The 20,689-nt window shown below is 41.1% G+C and overlaps 2 protein-coding genes across 4 annotated transcripts; one reads left to right on the top strand and one right to left on the bottom strand.

Annotated features, from left to right (window-relative positions):
* Positions 1-1,984: 1,984 nt before the first annotated feature.
* LOC306836184 (usherin) lies at positions 1,985-5,073 on the top strand (the record flags this gene model as incomplete). The annotated part of the gene is made up of 7 exons (XM_079363143.1): positions 1,985-1,990; positions 2,129-2,180; positions 2,594-2,763; positions 2,898-3,002; positions 3,386-3,457; positions 3,543-3,716; positions 4,293-5,073. 7 exons carry the CDS (start codon positions 1,985-1,987, stop codon positions 4,380-4,382), a joined length of 669 nt encoding a protein of 222 aa, XP_079219269.1. The 3' UTR covers positions 4,383-5,073.
* Positions 5,074-5,987: 914 nt separating this feature from the next.
* Positions 5,988-18,748, bottom strand: fez2b (fasciculation and elongation protein zeta 2b). Of its 3 annotated transcripts, XM_079355019.1 has the most exons (11): positions 18,334-18,748; positions 14,929-15,037; positions 14,648-14,764; positions 13,692-13,833; positions 12,344-12,471; positions 11,263-11,412; positions 10,997-11,077; positions 10,413-10,488; positions 10,149-10,214; positions 9,792-9,820; positions 5,988-9,399 (listed from the first exon to the last, which is right to left on the bottom strand). In XM_079355019.1, the coding sequence occupies exons 1-10, from the start codon at positions 18,651-18,653 to the stop codon at positions 9,810-9,812; spliced, it is 1,200 nt and encodes a 399-aa protein (XP_079211145.1). In that variant the 5' UTR covers positions 18,654-18,748; the 3' UTR covers positions 5,988-9,399; positions 9,792-9,809. The 3 variants fall into 3 exon arrangements, with proteins under 3 accessions (XP_079211145.1, XP_079211144.1, XP_079211146.1); XM_079355018.1 differs by lacking the exon at positions 9,792-9,820 and having other exon boundaries at positions 18,334-18,747; XM_079355020.1 differs by lacking the exons at positions 9,792-9,820; positions 10,997-11,077 and having other exon boundaries at positions 18,334-18,745.
* Positions 18,749-20,689: the final 1,941 nt, after the last annotated feature.

Here is a 20,689-nt window from a genome sequence, read left to right on the forward strand (position 1 = left end):
CAAATTTGCAGATATGTAAATTACAACCTCACACCAGCTGTTACCTTTGGGTTACATGTGATTCTCTCTCTCTCTCTCTCTCTCTCTCTCTCTCTCTCTCTCTCTCTCTCGCTCTCTCTCTCTCTCTTGCTCTCCCTATGTCCCTACCTCTTGTGTGGTTGACAAAGTATGGAGTCAGAACCAAATGAGTTGAGTTAAATCATCCACACTTTTTTTTATGTCTTGTGACCAGATTATAGCTGCTGAATTTAAAAGAAGAAAAAAGGTGCAAAATAACAGGAAGTGCTCGTCAAATAAAACTTCTACTGAGTTTGATTCATTAAAAAATCTCTCAATTTAGAATTACATAAACATAAAGATTGCATTTAATGCAACCAACATAGTTTAGTTTATTAGTTTAGTTGTCAGGGACCATGTACAAACAATAGCATTAATCTCACAGAGAAAAGATGCTTCGTACCAGATTATAGCAGTTTGCTAATTTCCATCTGCATTCCCTGGGCAGGTCAACACAGGATACATACACAATACAATAAAACATATAAATTCACATCATATCACAATACACATGTGTTAAGACTCCACACAAAGGCTTTTATTTTAAAATAATGTTTGCATCATTAAAGTTAAAATGCTGAATACTAACAGGAAATACATGCAGGAAAAATAAAATGAATGAGAGCATGATTGATTGTTTACAATCCATTTTTTTTTACATGTTTTGAAAATAGATGGAAGTCAGTGTTTACTTTGAGTTCATGGGGGATATTGTTCCGTTCTTTTATGGCTTTGTATGAGAAAGAGGACTGACCAAATGCAGATCCTCTCTTGGGGACTCTCCCCCTTAGTGGTGGACCTTGTGGTTCTGCAGGTGGTTTCTGAGCAGAGCTGGAAAAAGTTTTTCAGGGGAGGGGGAGCAGCTTTGTGTATGATTTTGTGGACCATCGAGATATTTTAAAATCGAATGAAATTTTCAAAATTGAATTGAGTATGTGACGATGGTGGTACTGCCACGATTTTCTGTCAAATATTTTCAGAGCTTGTTTATGAACATTTTCAACAGATTTTAATGTTGACTTGTTTACCTGAGACCAACATGTAATACAGTAAGAGATATGGGAGAGGATCATTGATTTTAAAAACATCATTGATGCCTCAGTAGAGAGTGAGCATCTGATGTGCCTAAAATTTGAGAGATTGTATTTTAAAGTTTGATTTGGGTTTTTTACATGCTTCTTGAAGGTCAGTGTTGGATCCAATATGACGCCTAGATATTTAACCTCTTCAACATTTTTTGTTATTTGACCATTTACCGATATGTTAGCCCAATTACGGCCTTTTTTGTTAGAAAAATACATAGTGACTGTTTTATCAATGTTGAGTGTTAGGCAGGAGTCATGTAGCCATGCTGCTATTCTGTCCATTGTGTAGGACAGTTTGGCTGCAACATCAGCTGCGTTCTTGCCATATATATGTAGGACTGTGTCATCAGCCTACATCAATGTCTCCACGCCATCACATGCAGATGGAAGATCATTGGTGTAGATGCTGAATAACAATGGTCCTAAGATGGAGCCTTGAGGCACGCCTAATAAGCAGATACTATCTCAAACATTGTTGTTTGAAAGTTACTTAATTGCCAGGAAATCAAGGACGCATTTATATTGAATACATTTTGTCAGATATATTAAGTTAAATGTAAATGACTACAGAATCATTTATTACAGTGTAATGTCAGATGCACAATACCACACAGTTATCTTTATAAGAAGGAGCACAAACAGAGTGATGATATGGCCACTTCAGGTAAATGGTCACCTGACACCAGCTGTTACCATGGCTCTGCTGAGGGGAAGCAAAGGTTGATGGGACTTTTAGAGCATAGAGTAGGACACATGCAAGCTGTTCTACTCTTTTTACCTGTCATACTATGTTTCTGTTTTGTGCTGTCGAGGAAACATCAGCCACAGGGCAGAAAGAAGACATGGAGGTACTCCAACTTATTTCAGGTCGTCCGTCATCTTTGTGCATTTGAAGAGAGCACGTGAAAAATCAGGTGTTAAATATTGATATGACGACAGGTGTGATCTGAACAGATAGCAGGTCGTCTGATTGATGTATCACACAGCGAGGGGCTGCCAGCACCTCCGCCACAGGCCAAACCACGGACCTCAGCATTGGTGAGTTTCTGCAGGGACACACTTCTGTCCAGGCACTTTTTTACGTAACTTTTCACAAGATGAATATCTAAACCTTGTTGGCTTCAGGAGCTACTAGTATGTACCATTTAAACTTGCGTATAGAATTGATTGGTAAAAATACTGTAAGTGTACAGAAATAAAATGGATGTACGTTTTAAGTATTGTGAAGATCGAAACTAGGCCACAAGAACAAGCAAGTGTCAGGTTACATTTTCAAAGAAAGACGATCAGACGTGCACTGCAGCAGAGATAACACCTGATGATTGTAAGGACAGCAACAACTACCACATCTAAAACAAATTCAAAAAGTTAAAAAAAAAAACATGTCATTATTGTGAAACAAACAGATTCACTTTATTGAAATAGTGTTTTTTGATTCCGTAATGATCCAGATTCACAGAGCTCCTCGACTCCTCCTGGAGGAGGGGAAGGAGTTAGTAGTGAGCGGGCAGAGGGAGGTCAGGGAGAGCAGCCAGTCGTCCGGGAGCTGTGGTTCATCGTAGTAATGGCAGCTATCGCCCTGCTGCTGCTGGCTGTCGTGTTAGGTGTTGTGCTACATAAGGTGAGAGACATTTTGAAAATAGTGTCAAAGGTGGCACACAGGAAAGAACTGTTTCCAGAAATGATAACTTGTCCTCTTCAAGTAAGTCCTGTCTTCGTTGTTCATACAAATAAAGATTGATTGATTGATCCTAGGCCTTGAACAAACCCCCCTTCACCAGAGAGAGACCCCCGCTGGTGGCCCTACCCATGCAGAAGAGGAGTCACAGGGCCATTTATCCAACCAGCAACTCTGTACTGGTGAGGGCACACTTGTGAACCCACCACTTCTTCTTTTGTACTACAGCGATAACATTCAAGTGTACCAGCTTCATACAGTCGAAGGGTTCTTAACTAGTGTGGACACTGTACCTGCTGTGATAAAAGATGTCAACATGCACATACAGCCTTGTGAATTTAAAGGGAAAAAAATATGTTAAATATGTTAAAAGTCTTTATGCTCCTTTGAACGAAAGAAGAGTTCTTCTGAAGTGTATTTAGATGTAAAATAAGGATTTTAAAACTCGACTCTTCAAAGACTTTAAAATGTTTTTATACTAGACACAGTTTGTATATCCATATGTTATGTATTTGATATATAGTATAGAACAGTATTGTGTTGATCTTCTCCACCCTTTCTCTAGTTTGACTCAGTACCTGACACAACAGCCTTCTCCAACAGCGTCACACTGAAAGGCTTCACCATGAAGTTAGAGGTACAAACCTGTTGTATGCTGAAGTGATACATACTAGAAAATGTAGTTGCACATGTAAATATTTACCCTTCTCCTCTCCGGACAGGAAGTGCTGGAAACTAAATGTGAGCTGGTTGATGAGGCCCCTGCGCAGGGTGAGTTGGGGATCCTCAGTGTGAACTCCCTGAGGCGAAGTGTGAGCCAGGTGATGGACGGGCAGTCGTCCACAGGAGACGACAAGGTGTGGGACCCGAACATTTCTGGCCATGACAGTGGGATGGTAAGTAAACACACATAGATGAAAATAGGGGGGAAAAAGTTCATTTTTGTCCAGTAGCTTCTCCATTTTATATTTTCTCTAAAATTCGGTAAAATTAAGATGAACAAAAATGAGTTCAATTAGCCTGAAAAAAAAAAAGCCACCAAATCCTTTTTTAAACCAATTTTTAGACATAAAAAAGGTAAATAACTGAAATTATCACCACCTGTTTCAATTTGGTTTTTCGGGTGAAAAAAGAGACTTTTATCTTAATTTTCTGAGGGCAGAAAAACATTAATTTTTTCACATATTTTTCTCTGGCCTCCCAATATATCCCTAAGCAACGCAATCTTTGCGCATAATGTCACAGCTATGCACTAAAATATCAACGCATAGGTTAAACAACAAGTGCACATGATTATAATAAATCATTTGCAAAGATACTGAAAGACCTTTTAAAGTCCTTGTGTGTCGAAGCATACCTGGCCGACAACGCTGACTCTGATTTGTTTTTAATCAACGTGAAGTTGATTAAAAAGAGTTAATAAACATCCGTTTCCATGTCAGTTTAACACGCTCTGTTCTTCTTCCTCACAGTTTATGGATGATGAGGAGTTTGTTGACACCGTCAAAGGTTTCAGCACAGTGAGGAAGGAGCACACCATGTTCACTGACACCAACCTGTGACTCATGAGGATGACCTTGAACCTGACAGGACACTGGCCCTTCTGGAAGAAGTCCGAACAAGTTAAAGTGACACTGTTAAAAGTCTTACAGAGGTCACAAACAGGAGAAGTTCAGTTTATTCACTGTTATGATGTAAAGTGAATAAAAAACGTGACCTGTGCACTGAAGTAACTGAGGCAACTAGGAGTCAAGAAGTAGAAATGTTAGAGTCCTGGTCCAGATTTGAGTTGGAAGAGGAAACACTGAATATATCTGTGAACACAAAGAAACCAAAGACACTGTATGATGATCCAGCAGGCCATGGTGATATATTTAAGATGTTTTCTAAATGTTCCCCTCTAGGGGGCGATCTTTTATCAGGTATTTTTGTCAGAATTGTACTTAAACTATTTTGTTTGAAATGAGCTCTTCTTGATTGTAAAGTTTGGAGCCATATTTTGATGCTTTCTGATGGAACAAGAACAACCTGGGGTGAACTTGCACTGTTTGGTAAAATTAAATCTCATAGATGCAGCTTGCAAGTGCCATCGAATACTTTTTGTGATAGTGAAGAGAGCATAGACACAAAATATTGTCTTTTATGTCGTCTTTTTCTCTGAGGTATATCATTGGATGAAAATATTTAGTTGAAAAAATGTCTGACTGATGTTTTGATGGCTGTCTTACTTGGACCTGAAAAAAACATTCAATTGTGAAGTTAAAAAAAAAAGATGCATTTTTTTTACCCTTTCTATCCCTACACATGATATGTAGGTAAACAATTTGACAACAGCTTCATTCTTTAGGGACAAAAAACAAAGATAGATGTGCAAGTTCACAATTTTGTATATATGACTGAATGCAAAGTCTTGTACTCAAACTTAAATTACTACGTTCATTGGCAATGACGTTTAGAGCCAGTCAGTGTGCACAAGTTATTAATACCATCCTGTTGAAAAACAGCCCAAATAGTTGATTTGTACTTAAGCCCCTCCATTTAAGCAAAAAGCCAATCAGATTTTGATTTTGGGGTAGCCAATCAAATTTTAAGGGAGCACGACACCACCTCTCTGAACTCACCCCTGGTTGGTCATGAAAAGATCTGATAAAATTGTGCTTAAAAATGTCCTTCACAAGTACACACAGACTTGTTTAAGATAATTTTTGGAGTCATAACATCGATGTCCTGGACTCCCCCATCTCTAACACCAAGCACAAATCAAACTGCTTTTTTTAATTGGAAACTTTGTAAAACCTCAGAAGCTGGCTGTACTGACATTTTCAGGAGTTGATATGTGGAAACAGCTGAGAACTACATTCCTGTTTTATTCACCTAACAGAGACCATAACACCCTGTTGCTTTAAGATGACCTTATCCTGACCCTCCACTGAGTCACCCCTTAGCATGTAGTCATGTTCATTGAAGAGACTTGCACTTTGTTCCCTAAAAGTATGCGAGTCCCCAAAATGTATGCACTGCATGACAATAATAATACATTTTATTTGTAAAGCACTTTACATTTTTAAAATCTCAAAAGTGCTACAGAGTTTAAAAGGATAAAAAGGTAGTTAAAAACACCTTTTTAAGATCAAACACCCACCCCACAGTGAGACACATTCACAGCATTAAAGTCAACAACTGTTCATTTATTTGACATGAGTTGCATTGCAATGCAATGAGGGCACAAAACACTTGTACCATTACAGTCAATAATATGGTTACAAAACAAACATTGACACAATAAATTAATACACTGCAGTACCACATGAGACAGTAAACATAAAAAACCCAAACTGGGAATTATATTGCATTAAAAACAAAAGAGGAAGTTGGTTTAATGTACAACAATGTTCAGCATTTACAAAGGCAGCCTTTTTTCTGTTGCTTGTTTTCATTGTAAATATAGAAATATAAACCTCTAAAGTGTAGTTACATTGATATGTGTGCTAACAGGAGGCCTTCTGAGGAGCTCTGGCCTTAGAAGACATCCTCCTCCATGCTGACTGCCACGTTATTATAAAACCAAAGATCCACTTTAAAATGTGTTAACTTAATACATTTGGATCCTTCCAATGTTTTCGTTCTCGTGTGTTATACTTCCGAGAGCTTACTCGACTTGAACTTAACCATCTTTGATGACTTATTAACAGTTAAAATTCACAATCTCTTCCTTTTCGGCATTTTATTTTTAGCATGTACTTGTCCCTTTAGTGTGATGCTAATAAGTCCATAAAGGAATGAATCAGTAATATAGATGTGTTTTTTAGCATGTAGCATAATGCTAGATTACAAATGTTTTCAAACAAGGGTAAGAAAGAACATTGACTTATAAATAGTTAAATATAACACCGAAAGTCTTTTAAAAAGTGAACATGAACCTCTCATGTTGAAGCAACGCAATGTGCAACCCCCCCCCAACCTCCGTGAACTTTATCACGCCCCTTCTCGTCCTCCGACGCCCTCTTCACCTGACCACATGCATCAGAGATGAACTGTCAGCAGCAGAAAGGAATTCTTTTGCTCCTACATATGAACCACTGAGTTCGTTAATTAATCAAAGTTTGCCGCTAGACGCTACAACTGTAACTAGCCTACTTCACTACGCTGCTACACCAAGAGGATGCTACTGATACTGGCTACACCTACTACTGATGCTACTAAGCAGAGAAAACAACTTCAAACTACTTGAACCATAAATGACATTATAAACATCTGTAGTGATACCCTGATTTGAGTCGAGAGGCTTCCATGTTTTTTCTTTTAGGTATTCGGAGGTTGAAAAAGTGCAGCAAGTCTTGCTGATAAAATGATTGAAGGAAATGTACAAAGGCTCAGGAATGTCAGTACCTTTCGGGACAAGAATTTAAACTACAAACACCGGAGATCATACCTGAGAGCTACACTCTACCTGATCTGACAGCGTGGAGTGCACCTGTAGTGGCTGGTGGTCTGAGTGTGAACTTTAGCTCATTGTAAACATGCAGTGCTTGATTAGTGGTACGTAGCTTTAAAGGGATGATGCAGTGATTTCATATTGGACTAGCATACATCTGGGTGACTTTTGTGTTTCACAGAGAAGTCGGAGAAGATATGATTGTAATTTCCTTAAAGCTCCTGTGAGAACTTTTTAGGCAACTAGAACTTGAGCTGACATTAATACTTCATGTCTCTTAATGAGATCCGAGATCGACTATTTCTATCAATACTAGAAAACTCTGAAACTGCAGCAGCAGCAGAGCTGTCACTAAGTGAACTGCACGCTGCAGAAACTGCAGAGACATTTTTCATCTCTTCAAAACAATTTTTTGTAAAAAAAAACAAAAAAAAACCAAGAAAACAAAAACCCTACTGTGTAGATGTGTACAAGATAAAATCAGGAAATCAAACTTTCTTTTTGTCCACAGGGTTAACTTAAACAACGTGAACTGAAAGTTCCTCACAGGAGCTCGTGAAGAAAAGATCCTGCTGGAATATTCTTCAATTTGTGATTCTATCCGTGAGCGTCTCTTTGTTTGATTTTGTACTGAAATGTGCACAGCAGCTTTGTAAAACATCCGTTGAGTTAAAATGGTTCGTCAGATTTGCTCTCTTTGATGAAAGTTTCCGAAGAAAGTTAACCCCCTGTGTTTCGACATATCTTGAAAGACTTCACTGTGAAATGTTCGTAGTCCCCCTCAATACGGTTTCATTTCTTCCACTGGCCAATAAGGTACACATGAAAAAGGATGCATGACAACAGATGTTGACCTGCGTTTGGCACCACGAGCTTACAGCTTCTAAACTGCAACTAATCTAGTCAGAAGTACCCTCCTGTACCTCCACCACATTTTTCCTCTAATACACGAGCAGATCACTGACAGACTAAAGCACTACCACAACATGATCACAACAGTTAAAGGGTTAACCTACATGTTCTAACAGAAGCGTCCCGAGTCTATAATCAAACCAGATCTGAACTACTCGTGAAGCCTCCTCCTGTTCAGTCATCGCTCTTATGATGCTGTTTCGCCACACGAGGTATTTGAAAGTTCAGACGACTCCTGGGGGAAGTGATAAAGTTGTTGGGGATGGCGGTCACTACTTGAGGGTTCAGAGGTCAAATGGACAGCATTTACAAAACGATGTTGCGATCTGGTTTCAAAACTGGCAACTGGAAAATACCCTAATCTCACAAAAAATAGCCAAACTCCATCTCCAAAAAATATGCTTTACATGTTTGTTCATTCAGCTATTACTTTCCTAAAATCGTTTCACATTTTTCCCTTTTTTTCCCCAAACAGTAAAAAAAGTTCCCGAAACTGTGCAATTTCTCTTAATCTTATACAAAATATTTCATTTGAGCCTTCAGCTAACGGCTAACATTGAGCATAAACCCCCAAATCAACATGCAGAGACATTTGGACAAATGATCTGGGATTTTCAAATTAAAAGTGTTTGCTCTTTTGATCCATAGCAAGCAGGTTTCAACCAAAAGTCATTAAATCAAGCAAACAATCAACATTCATCAGGAAAGCAAAAGTCTCCACAAAGGAAAAATCTGGATTATTGCTTCCTACAACGACCCACCTGGCACTTCGAGAGGATTTGTTTGTCTCTGTCAGGCATGAGCTATGCAAATAGATTTGATTTACAAAACAGAAAGATTGTGACGCACTTCCTCCCTTCCCACGGATTCAAAATCAACTGACCCTTCTGTTTTTTCTGAGCAACTGGCTACTAAGGAAGCAAAGTGTTGGATTGATACTGATTGCCAGCATCCATAGACGAGTCATAATGCAATCACCGTATAAGTGTTGAAGAATTCAGGCATTAAGAAAAACTGAAACTTTATGGATGAAAAGATCTATATGGACCGACGAGTTACATCTAGAGTTAAAATCTTAGGAGCAAATGGAAGACTTCAATAAAAAGGGAAAAACTGCGAGGATTGACGGTCTAGTTCTCCTTTCTTCCAGATTACCAGAACCCTCGTGACGGTGCAATAGATGGTTCTGGAAACAGGAGGCTCGTCTTTTTTGCCTTACGTGGGACAAAGAACTGTGGAGACAAAAGCAGATCAGATAATGATTACCTCGAGTCCTAAAGTGGCACAAAGAGGAAAAATGGAAGAGTAACTACAGAAGTGTGTGGGGGGGGGGGAATGTGGGCTGAGAGAAGAGTGAGGTGAGAGAGCAGCTGCTACTACAAGCTTGCAGAGAAAAGGGAAGGGGGGGGGGTTGTGAATGAGTGTGATGGTGTGTTTCAGGGTTAGGTGTAGCTGCTCTGAACTACAGGTCGTTAAACTGCAGAGTGAGTGAGAGAAGGCTGCTGCTGTGGGGAAGGAGATACTGTCGCTACGAAGGCGCACTGAGAGAGAAGGAGGTCGACAGGGCTCAGAAGAGGAAGCTGAAGGTGAAGAATCTGTGTTAATGTGTCAGTGCCTCACAAACCTCAGTTTCCAACTGCTCTCATACCAGAGCTACCCAAAGGACAATGCAGCACAGACGAAAGACAAGGAACATACAGGTCAACACAGAAGCATTTTCTCCCCTCTTTTAATTCATGTTTGTGAGTGGGTTTTTTTTCTATTTCTTTACTGCTCCTCTTTTTATTCTACCATCAGCATCCCTGATAATAAAAGAAACAATAATAGAAATCTGTGCTTCTTCTCTTAGCGGGGACAGAAACAATAAACACACACCTCTGAATAAATGCTACTTTTTATTTTAGGTGCAGTAAGAAAAAAAAAAAAGTGATAAACTCTTCCTCCTGCTCCCCTCAGTCAATACTGATTCCAGTGCGTTTACCTTTGAGGATGTAGTCTGTGAGCAGGGCAGGCACCTTCTCGCTGTCGTCCCTCATGGCGTGGAGGACTAGAAGATCACGGGAGAAAACCAAAACATGCAGCACGTTATATAACAAGGAAACATACGTGGAAGCAAAGGGAGACAAACAAGTCACAGGGACGGAGGTAGCGACGTTAGGACTACGGGTTACATGTGCTAATTCCAGTTTATTGACATGGATGCTATGTGCCAAGATGTTGGAGTAAATCAATAAAAAAGACTCACTCTTTGTGAGGATCTGGAGGTCTTCGACTGGCGGGGAGCCTGCTTTCTTCTCATAGGGGATTACCGTGGTCAGATACTAAAAGAGAAAACGTGATGTAAGACGTTGTGAATGTACAAATGCATTCAATGCTGGGTTGTCGATTCTAATTTTTAAACAACAACAACAACAAAAAAGGGTGATTAAATATGATGAGAGTAAACAGACAGGACATGCGAGCAGAGACTTGGAGGTCGCTGCGAGTTGGTTCGAGTTTTGCCACACTAAAATGCGGGCTCTCCTTGGCTTTAAACAATAAAAACATTCAAATGATAACGCAAAGAAAAATCTGCAAAAAATGGACACATGAAGACAAAGAGCAGTCAGTGGTTTATATGATGATGTGGGGCTGAAGTCGAGAAAAGTCAATTAAAATCAAACAAAAACATATTTGAAAACAAACAAACAAAAAAAAAAGGTTTAACCAGTGGACGCTGTTGAAAAAGAAACAAACATGCTCGTGATGAAAACGGAAAATAAGAAGAAGAAAAGAAGAGAAAAATCTGCAAAGACAAAAAGATGCGAGTCAGAAGAAAGAGCAGAACACCTGTTTGTCCCCTCCTGCGTTGCCAAAAGTTTGACGGATGCCATTTTGAATGACATTGGACAGTCCCTCCAGAGTGAGGAGCTACAAGGAGCACGAGGAAAGGAAAAGAGTCAACAGAGATAAGAAGGTTTCTATACTGAGAGGAGAAGAAGGAACAAAGTGTGAGTAAGCATCCTTACGCCAGGTCATGTAGAAAGTGACTAACTGAAGCTGTGTGCGTCTGTGTCACTGATCCGTCGTTACATCACGTCCCCACTTTGACTCACCGTGCCCGGTATGTGCGTGCTGGTTGTCCTCTGGCCGTTGGGCCCCGTCGTTGTCGTACTTCGGATTTTCTTCTTCTTCCGCAGCAGCTCGCGGTGCTCCTTCTGTCTGTTCTGCACGTCGATCAGCAGCGAGATGAAGCTGTTCTTCACCTGTTATCAAACACAGCACGCAGAGATCCCTCAGCTGGGTTCCGTTTTTCTCTTCTGCCAAGCTGGTTTAGACGCGGCATTTTGTCGACTGAGCTGTCAATCATGGCAGCGCGCACACTGTTATTTCTATCAAATCAATACTTTTAACCAAACTTCAAAACAAAGTAAACACTTGAACATAAATCAACAGAGAAAAATGTATTTGACTTTTATCGTGATTTTAAAGTTTGCCACGTGTCCCATCTGTTAGCGTGGACGAGTCGGGGTTAATGACCTATACTGCAGCTAGTCAGCAGGGGGCGCCGTTTCACTCCTCGAGAGCTCGCGTCCATTTAGTGAACAGTCTTCAGTAAGGAAGGACTCATTATACAAGATGTCTAAATCTATGTACACTTGACATCAATCCAACGTTGCGACGTCGAAGCAGGCGAGACTGTAAAGCTGCTACGCGTCTCTGAAATCTCCAACGCCGTTTTTCACGAAAGCACATCCAGAGAATTTCACGTCAAGTTTCAAATTTCAGGAGCTCTGCCCGGTACATTATTCTGTGATGTTTGTTCACACTTGAGAACTCCCTCATGGCTGCTGCATGCAGCAACAGGAACCTGAGAGCTGTTTAGAGGCAAAGCAGTCCTCTTTATGTGGAATTAATATCAATCACACTATTTACTCCTGGGTGGCAGTAAAAAATTATGTGTAAGGTGTTGGTGAAAAATGTGTGTTCACACAGGCAGCTCACACTAAAAGACTATTCGGGAGCTTTCTGTATGTTGTATGTACTTTTGAATACTCTGAACTTTTTTTTTTTTCCCCAGATCTTTTCTAGCTTCTCAAAACTTCAGTAAACACCGATGAAGCTTTTGGTGATGACTTGTCGCGTTCACGCTGAAGCACAATTATTAGTCCAAAGATGCACAGATGTTTAAAGTACCTCCTTCTCATATTCCAGTTCGTCCCGCAGTGCCAGAGCCTGGATCAGCTCCTCGCTGTAGCGGCGAATGGCCGTCTCCACTTCCTCCAGAGTCTCGGTCAGCTCAGCCACAGACAGGTGTCGCAGCCCTGAGGACCGTGAGTCAGCAAATCAGCAGGAAGCAAAGTAACGTGTCACACATGCGTGTTCGCTGTTAAACGGTGGCTTCATCTACAATCAAATGTAACGGCTGCAACATACACTCAGAATCTCATTTAGCGTTTTGTCACAAAGCTTTGACTTTCTGCTCCTTTTCTCAGATGAGGCCAGACAAAACTGTCCGTCAGCTTCCATGACTCCCCTGCTTCACCTCTCAGGCATAAACCTTCGCCCGTTGCTTTCTCAATGCTTGAGGCCACGTGACTGTCATGTTTTCATGCAAAATTCAACAGGCTGAAGGGTTGTTGTTGTTGTCGTCAGCTTGTCAGCTCTAATAAGCGTTAGCTCTGCTTGCGGCGAGTCTGGTCACGAGGACTGGGAATGTTTAGGTGTCTCACGAGCTGATACCATTTAAAATTTTTGGGGTCATGATTGGCTTCTGAAATCGATTGTCGATTAATTCTGGATCCGTGGATTCAAAGACTATTATTGATACTTCAGGATCTACTCCAGTCCCGTGAGACTGATTGTGCTGCTCCGTTTGGCATTCTACGGAATTAAAGCACCGAGCAGGAAGTGACAGTCACGGACCGATTTAAAATCTCAGATGATACGATTACATAAATCTATTTTTTCCCCACCTCTACTTGTCACTAAAACAAGCATCTAAGGACGCGATCAAACGGACAATCGCCCCTAACTTCCTGTTCGTTTGACCAGAGTGACCAGAGTGACCAGAGTGAACCTCGCTAAGACTCGCTACACTTCCTCGGCTGTGAAGGAGGGTGATGCGATGTCTACGGTCATCTTCGGTCTCTTCATAAACGTGAACCCTTTCGAACGTAAGTTAAACATGTTCGCATACACTTTGAGTATTTGACAGTGTACGATGAAAAACACATCACATTCACTGAAGATGTGTGAAAGGAGTATCTACAGCACACTGGGTGAAAATGATGCAGAAACTGTGTAAGCTAAATATATGCTGCTGATTACGTAACAAGAACAACACAACTGCTGTCTGTGTACATTTATTACACAAGAGCTGTTACTGCGTGTGTGCATGAGTGCGCCGCTCTTCTCTTCATGTACCCAACTGTGAGACTTATCAACACTGCATGAAGAGAGATGAGATTGTGCGTCATCATCTCTGAGACACACACACAGGAACATTAGCACGACTCTCTAACATGTATTGAGTGGTACTCACGGTCCTCGTAGCTGGAGTTAGAGCCCGAGCGTTTCAGGGCATGGAGGTCCTGAGAGAGCATGGACAGGTCAGACTGTGAAGGACTGTCGTCGTCGTCCGGGTCTGGAGACTCCTGCATCATCTCTTCGATCTCCTCGATCACCTGACCCAACAGACGCGCAAAGACTGTATTTCACATGAAGGTCTCGGACAGTCCTACACATGTCACTTCCTGTTTTGTTATTATTACAACAGTGTAAATTAACGGACTGACTCTTTAGTCAGCGTTACAGACAAAACCAGACGTTTGTTACGTGTCACACTGAAGCACAAGAGTTGGTTATTTGGAGATGTACCTCGACTGGAATCTGGTCAGTAAATAGAGTTCTGTGCATCATGGAACAATGACTTCATTTTCCCAGATTACTATTTTTGGTCCCGTTTGTAGTTTGTCTCTCCGAAATCTATTTTAGGTCAGCGCAAGATTTAAAAAAAAGCATGTCAGGGAAAAAAAAAAAAACCTCTAACCAAGACGTTGGGATTGTTGATCTGCTGAATAAAGTGACAAAGAGAAGTCAGAACAAAGTGAAAGAACTTAAGAGTCCCAGCTCCACTTAGCCGACACTGGTTAGACTCCTGTCATAGTGTATTGAGACTGTGCACTGATTTTAATTATTTGTGCTTTGCAAAAAAAAAATAAAAAAAATAAAAAAAATCACTAAACTTGTTTGAGAAAAACAAACTCAGTGAAACATTTACTTTTAAATGAGTCACATCATTTAAAACCTTTTTACTTTCTACTGCAAAAAGAGAGCAGACATTCGTCCAGGTTCAATGTCCTCACACTGTCTGATCTGTCATCTCTTTTACTCCACACTTCTGTTTCATCCTTACACAATGCTGTCTTTCAGTGATTATTCTTTTAAAGCCCTCCGTCATGAACACTGTTACGTTTGTTCCACTGTGGCCATGCGGACCTGTTCAGCTGTGAAGAGCGGCTCGTCGTTGATGCAGGACACGATGATGGAGTGCATGTCCATCTGCTCCCTCAGCTCCTCGTCGTCTGACAGATCCAGAGACTGGTTGTCCAACTTCTGTCAAATTGAAGGAAAGGAGAGGAAGAGGTAAGCGGATTAAAGACGGAGGAGCTCAAACTGTTAACGTTTGGCTTCTCTCCTGTAAGGTGACACGAGAAAAAAAAGATCGAGTGTGCGTGCGTGCGTGTGTGTGTGCGTGCGTGTGTGTGTGTACGAGGTACCTCGAGCTCAGCGAGGTTGAGGGTGGGCAGGTGCAGAGAGCGCGTGTGCGATGTTTTCCAGTCCACCGGCATCACGTTGCCGTAATTATCCGTCAGAGCGTTCCACACCCTGGGGAAGATCAAGAGGGGATAACGTTAGGAGCACAACAAGAAACAGAAGACGTGTCAGAGACGATAAAACAAACTCATTTCCTTCTGTTTTTTTTTTGGTTTTTACTGTGACACAGCAGGTTAACGGTGCGATCTTATCACCCTCTTTCAACTTCATAAACGGTGTTTCTGCTGCATGTCACAGCAACCGCCTGAAGTCACGTAAGAAAGCAACAACTCCTCATTTAAAAGTGTGCACATGCGCCACCTTAAAGCAAAGTGTCGCAGAAACAGCGTCACCGGTGCACGTTTACGATGCTCTGCAGAGGGAGAGTAGTCAGCGTCTAAAGTTTACTGTTCAACTGCCAAATCCATCTTTCTCCAAACATCTTGTCGAGCAGATTTGAGGGAAGGTTTGAAAACATGTGCAACGTGTGATTTGAACTATTGTTCCTGCTTTGTGTTAAATGACAGAACACGTACGGAACTCCCAAGTGGGCTTTAACGGTTACGTTCAGGATCCGTTGGTCTGAAATCAACGCCTTTTTAGAAACACTTCACAAGAACGCCGATTTACTTGGCTCCCATTTTGCAGACAAATTAAGTCACATCTTTAAAAAAGGTTTAAAAGACGTCGAGCAGAATCCAATGCTGAAGTGCACGTGCAAGCCGATTCTTTATTCTGAGCGTTTAATGCTGCAAGCAGAGCGGGGACGGATGCTGTGAAGCCATGTGTCAGAGTGACTCTGCATCGTCACACACACACACACACACACACACACACACACACACAAATGTTTATGTAACTTGCATGTTTCTCCCGGGGGTGCTCATGCACAGCCTGGCGAGTGGGGGGCTGAGGGGTCGTTCTAAATAGGGCGAAGGCTGGCAGGATACATATTTTGTCCCTCCAGCAGAGGCAGTCTCAGGCACGTGAGCGCACGCCAAAATACACAAATTAGTTTCAGTTTCACAGAGAGCCTTTCAGTTTGAAAAATGAGGCCAGTGTAAATCTCAAGGGAACAATTTTCTCGTCGCCGCTCCAACGCTGCGCCAATTTGTCTGGATAAAACGCGCTTGGATACATTCATGCGGATGTTGTTTTATCACATGTGGGCACACGCACAATCCACATCGACACTAACTGGCTTCAAAACAAAGCCCGTTTGGATTTCTCCAGGCGTTCTCACACGAACTCAAAGCCACATTTTCCTCCTTGTCATCACCGTTGTTCGTCTCGGCCTCAGTCTCACTGGAGAAGAGGAGAACTTGTTAAGCGCCTGAGCACGTCCTGCAAAGTGCATTCATCCAGAAAAGACTCTCGCTGAGCCTGGCGCTGCTCCTCGGGCTTCGCCGGGCTACGGTCCAATTATTCTGTACCCTCCTTCCTCTGTGTCTTCACCTTTAACGACCATGGATGCTTCTCTGTAGAACCAGCCTCCCTTTATTCGCCCTGAACCTTTAGAGCAACACGATGTGCAAGTAGCTACAAGTTTGTGATAATGCGCTCCTCTATTACTGCAACGTTGTTATAATTGCCCGAGCTGCAGGAACTCTTCAGTCCTCTCACAAGATATTCTTTCTCATGGCCAGTTACCAGCTGATACAGAGAAATACTTCTGTAAATGTACATTATATCGCATCTATTTTTAAGAATAACATACATAGCACTGGTATAGGTACTTAAAGATGCTTTAACAAGGAATGACGGAAAATAAGAGAAAACATAGGACAGCACAAAGAAGAAGTAATGTAAGGGGGGAGGACGGGAGTTAGTGTGTGAAGGCAGCGTTAAAGAGGCGAGGTTTGAAGGATCTCTTAAAGGAAGTGTGAGGAAGTCTCAGAAGTGAGTTCCAGAGGGTGAGAGCTGCAAGGCCATGGCCACTCAGGACTGGCATTTTGTCCTGGGGGGGGGGGGGGGGGGTTTATAGAGGACGGCTTGGGTGATGGAGGCTCTGGGACGGTGGGTGAGTGGGGAGACGAGCAGGAGAGTTCTGGCTGTATTGAAGGCAGGAGATTTATTTGTTTCTAAAGAGTATGAAACCTTTCATCTTAGATATTGAGCTTAATCAAATACAAATGTACTTCAATTATTTTTAATCAAAGAATTTTATTAATGTGCATATATTTATATTGAGCACTTATCTTTCATCTATAATATCTGGCTTTTCCTCACACACCCACTGACTGATTTCCATAGTTATTTTCAAAAAAGAAAGAAAAAAAAGATCCCCTGTGTGTTTAGCAAATTGCATCTTTCTACTTCTCCTACAGAATCCTGTTTGGACATCGCTTCATCTCTACGTGTAAACTGATCTGCAGGGTAACCGTCCAGATGGAAACACAAATGTTTCACCTTTTCACTGTTGTTTATGGCTGATGTTTTTAATGATGTGTTGTGTTTTTAAGCTTCGTATAGCACTTTGACTAAAAGCGCTCTATAAATAAATTATCAGTAGTAGTAGTACGTACTCTGAGTTTTAAAAATATAACCCTCTTAAATCATAACTGACATGTGCACTGTAGTTAGTGCATAATATGATAACACATCTGTGAAATGAACCATCTACTGTATGTTGCTCAGACAACATCGGTCAAGAGGTGGGTGATTCACGACTTCAACACACACACACACACACTGAAGTCATCTAACGTGAGGAAATGATGGGACATGTGAATGTGTCCTCTGATTGGATGTAACACCTGCTGAGATAACAAGGACTCTCGTGGTGTTTAGAAAAAGGAGGATGGGGTAACATAAACATGACATGTTGAGTCTGTCTGCAGTAAGAGGTAACATCAGGTCTCAGAATAGTTATGTATAAAGTGTGAAGTGTCTGTCTTTTGTGATCAAGGCCATTTAAAAGCATGTAGATGTGTAAGGTTGAACAGATGCTGGATCAGTATTTAAAAAAGTTCAAATAGTTCAATCAGGCATCAAATCTTGTATTGGTAACGTGGCATGACCCCTCCTCTCTCTAACACACACACACACACACACACACACACACACACACACAAAAGAAGAAAACACACTGCTTGGTTCATATTTTAACATCCACAAAGACATGTTTCTTAATGGTAACGCTGTAACGAAACACACCTCACTTACAGACTGAATCAGGAAACAAAGATCTTCACACTAAATGATGTTTACTCTGACTGTGTCAGCCTGGACTAGCTTTCAGCTAAACTTTAGACAGCCCTGATTTCATCTGAGCTAACTCTCCTACCTGACTACTACAGAGTTATGTTAGCAAAGAGAGGCTAACGTTGCTAGCTAGCTAGGAGATTAAAAGTTAAAGTCGCACTCACTCGTCGTCCTTTAAGTAATTCTCCTCTGTGATGGGTTTGATGGGAGCTATGTTCTCCGTCGCCGTGTTATAGTTTCGAAAACAAACTGTCAGCTTCTCGTCGAAGTCGTGGACGAGGTCCTCCATCGACTTGAAGCTGCAGATCTCCTGGGAGAAACTGTTGTCCAGGTCGGAGAAATCGTCTAGGCCCGACGACGACTCGCCCACATTGGAGTTGAGCTGGTCCAGCTGCTCGGCTGTGATGGAGGAAGAAGAAGAAGACGGCTTGAACTCGTTAAAATCCTGCCAGTCCTCATCAAAATGGGCTAACGGAGCCGCCATGACTGCAACACGGAGCTCGGCTCACAGCCGCTTCAAACCCCTGAGTGGTGCTCTGTCTGTGGCTCCCAGACTCTGAAGGAACTGGCGAGGCAGCTAGGGAGGGAGGGAGGGAGAGAGAGAGAGAGAGAGAGAGAGAGAGAGAGAGAGAGAGAGAGAGAGAGAGAGGGCGGAGACAATGTGACGTCATTCCGTAAATCCTTCCCTCTGCAAAACAGCGGAGCAAAACAAACCCATGTCACCCATGGATGTTGTTTTGTTAATGTTTACTTTGCCAATGTTAGTCAGGAAAAGTAAAATGTACATTTATCATATTATCTTAGAAGATGAGAAAGTTAAATGTACATTTATCATATTATCTTAGAAGATGAGAAAGTTAAATGTACATTTATCAGGTTATCTTAGAGGATGAGAACATTTTTCTTCTTGCACGTGCAGCAAAGAAAAAGTCGCTGCTTTTTTCACAGCTCAGCACTGTCTTCTGTTCGGGGATTTTCTGAAGTTCACACCGAGCTCGTCTAAAAACGGCTTTCTTTTGTAAGTTCGAGCAGACCTTTATCACATATAGCTTTCTGTACTTTTTTTTTTTTTTTTTTTTTTTTTTTACATAAAACTGTATTTATTCTTTGTTTTTTTACCTTGTATTTGTAATAGCTGTAATATTTGTCTTGAGGTATGCTCTAAAACTCCACCAGGAGGCGCAATACACCTTATGTTGGAATAAAACCCTTCTGATAAATATCAGATTTTTGTTTAAAAAACGCTTTTACTCAGTACAGAAATATTTCATACCACAATAAATCTGCACACCTTTACATTTTCATAGCTTATGACGAAATTATCTATAATCAGGTCTCTCCCTCCTCACAATAACAGTTCATTACAGGTATGTTAATTAAATAAAAAATAAATAAATATATTTTTGTTCAATGATTTTTAATGGCCCTTTCCCCCATACCAACACCATAACAACTCTATGATCTGTCCATTAATAGGGCAGAGCCTCTGCTGCTTGTAAAGCAGTTTTCAAGTGATGTATTGGATCATTTCATATCGTTCACAATTTTATAATACATTTTCTTATTACTTAATATTTTATTGTTTATAGTTTATGTCTGGGACTTCTACTGGTCCACTTAAAGGTCCCAAAAAGTACACAATATATAAACATATTTTGTGCATACTTCAAAAGTTATCATCTAACTATAATATATGGGCAAAAACAATTTTTTTCTCAAAAATAACGTCACTTTATTGGCAATTGTTCTTATTATTCCTAACGGCATTGTAGATAGCCTTTTACCAGACGGTCTGGCTCCAGACTTTGCTTTCAAGAAACAAATGACTGAATACAAAGTAGAAATTTGACACAAGTTAAACTCAGTACTGTACTTCACACCACAGAGCCCTTGACACATGCTTTGCCAAAAGCAGTGATACAGGGCCAATCTGGGCTCCCTCTCTATGTTGAAGTTGGGAGTTTCGGGGGCCTACACTACTATCTTTCGCCCCATCAAACTTCCATTGGCCTATTTTTTTTTTAACCCTGAATGCTTTATTGAAAATATGCATACATAACACTTTTCCTACACAACAATACAAAACAGTACAATCACTTTTGTAATTAAAACATCGAACGCAAAGCCACACATTACCCCTTGCCAAGGAGCTTAAAGATGCTACAGTAAGCCCTTACTATATCCCCACCCAGCCCCCTCCCCAACACAACCACCATAACCTCTGAGAGAAATAAGACATGGTTAAATCAGACACAACTCCCTTGGAAAACTCAGACAGAAGAGTAGACACCAGGTTGCATACAGACAGCATTTGCCACCAGCAGGTGAATTATGGGCTTTTACTGCAACTATTTTTTGAGTTCTTGGTAAGTGACTGGTCGTGACTTTCATTTTTGAAGAATGTAGTTGGCGAAAAAGGAGTCCATTCAGCAGTCAAGGATCAACACATGTAACCCAACAGAGACCAGCTGCGTGCCTTCAGTGATAGGCTCTGATATGGATCAGAGAAGAGGCAACTTA

This window comes from Symphodus melops (assembly GCF_947650265.1).
Source record: "Symphodus melops genome assembly, chromosome: 1".
Taxonomy (NCBI): Eukaryota; Metazoa; Chordata; class Actinopteri; order Labriformes; family Labridae; genus Symphodus; species Symphodus melops.

Coding starts and splice junctions, on each gene's coding strand:
- fez2b (XM_079355018.1), bottom strand. CDS start 18,653: ATGGCGGCTCCGTTAGCCCATTTTGATGAGGACTGGCAGGATTTTAAC. Junction 15,038..18,333: donor AATTACTTAAAGGACGACGA/GTGAGTGCGACT, acceptor GATCTTCCCCAG/GGTGTGGAACGCTCTGACGG. Junction 11,078..11,262: donor GCACGCACATACCGGGCACG/GTGAGTCAAAGT, acceptor TGCTCCTTGTAG/CTCCTCACTCTGGAGGGACT.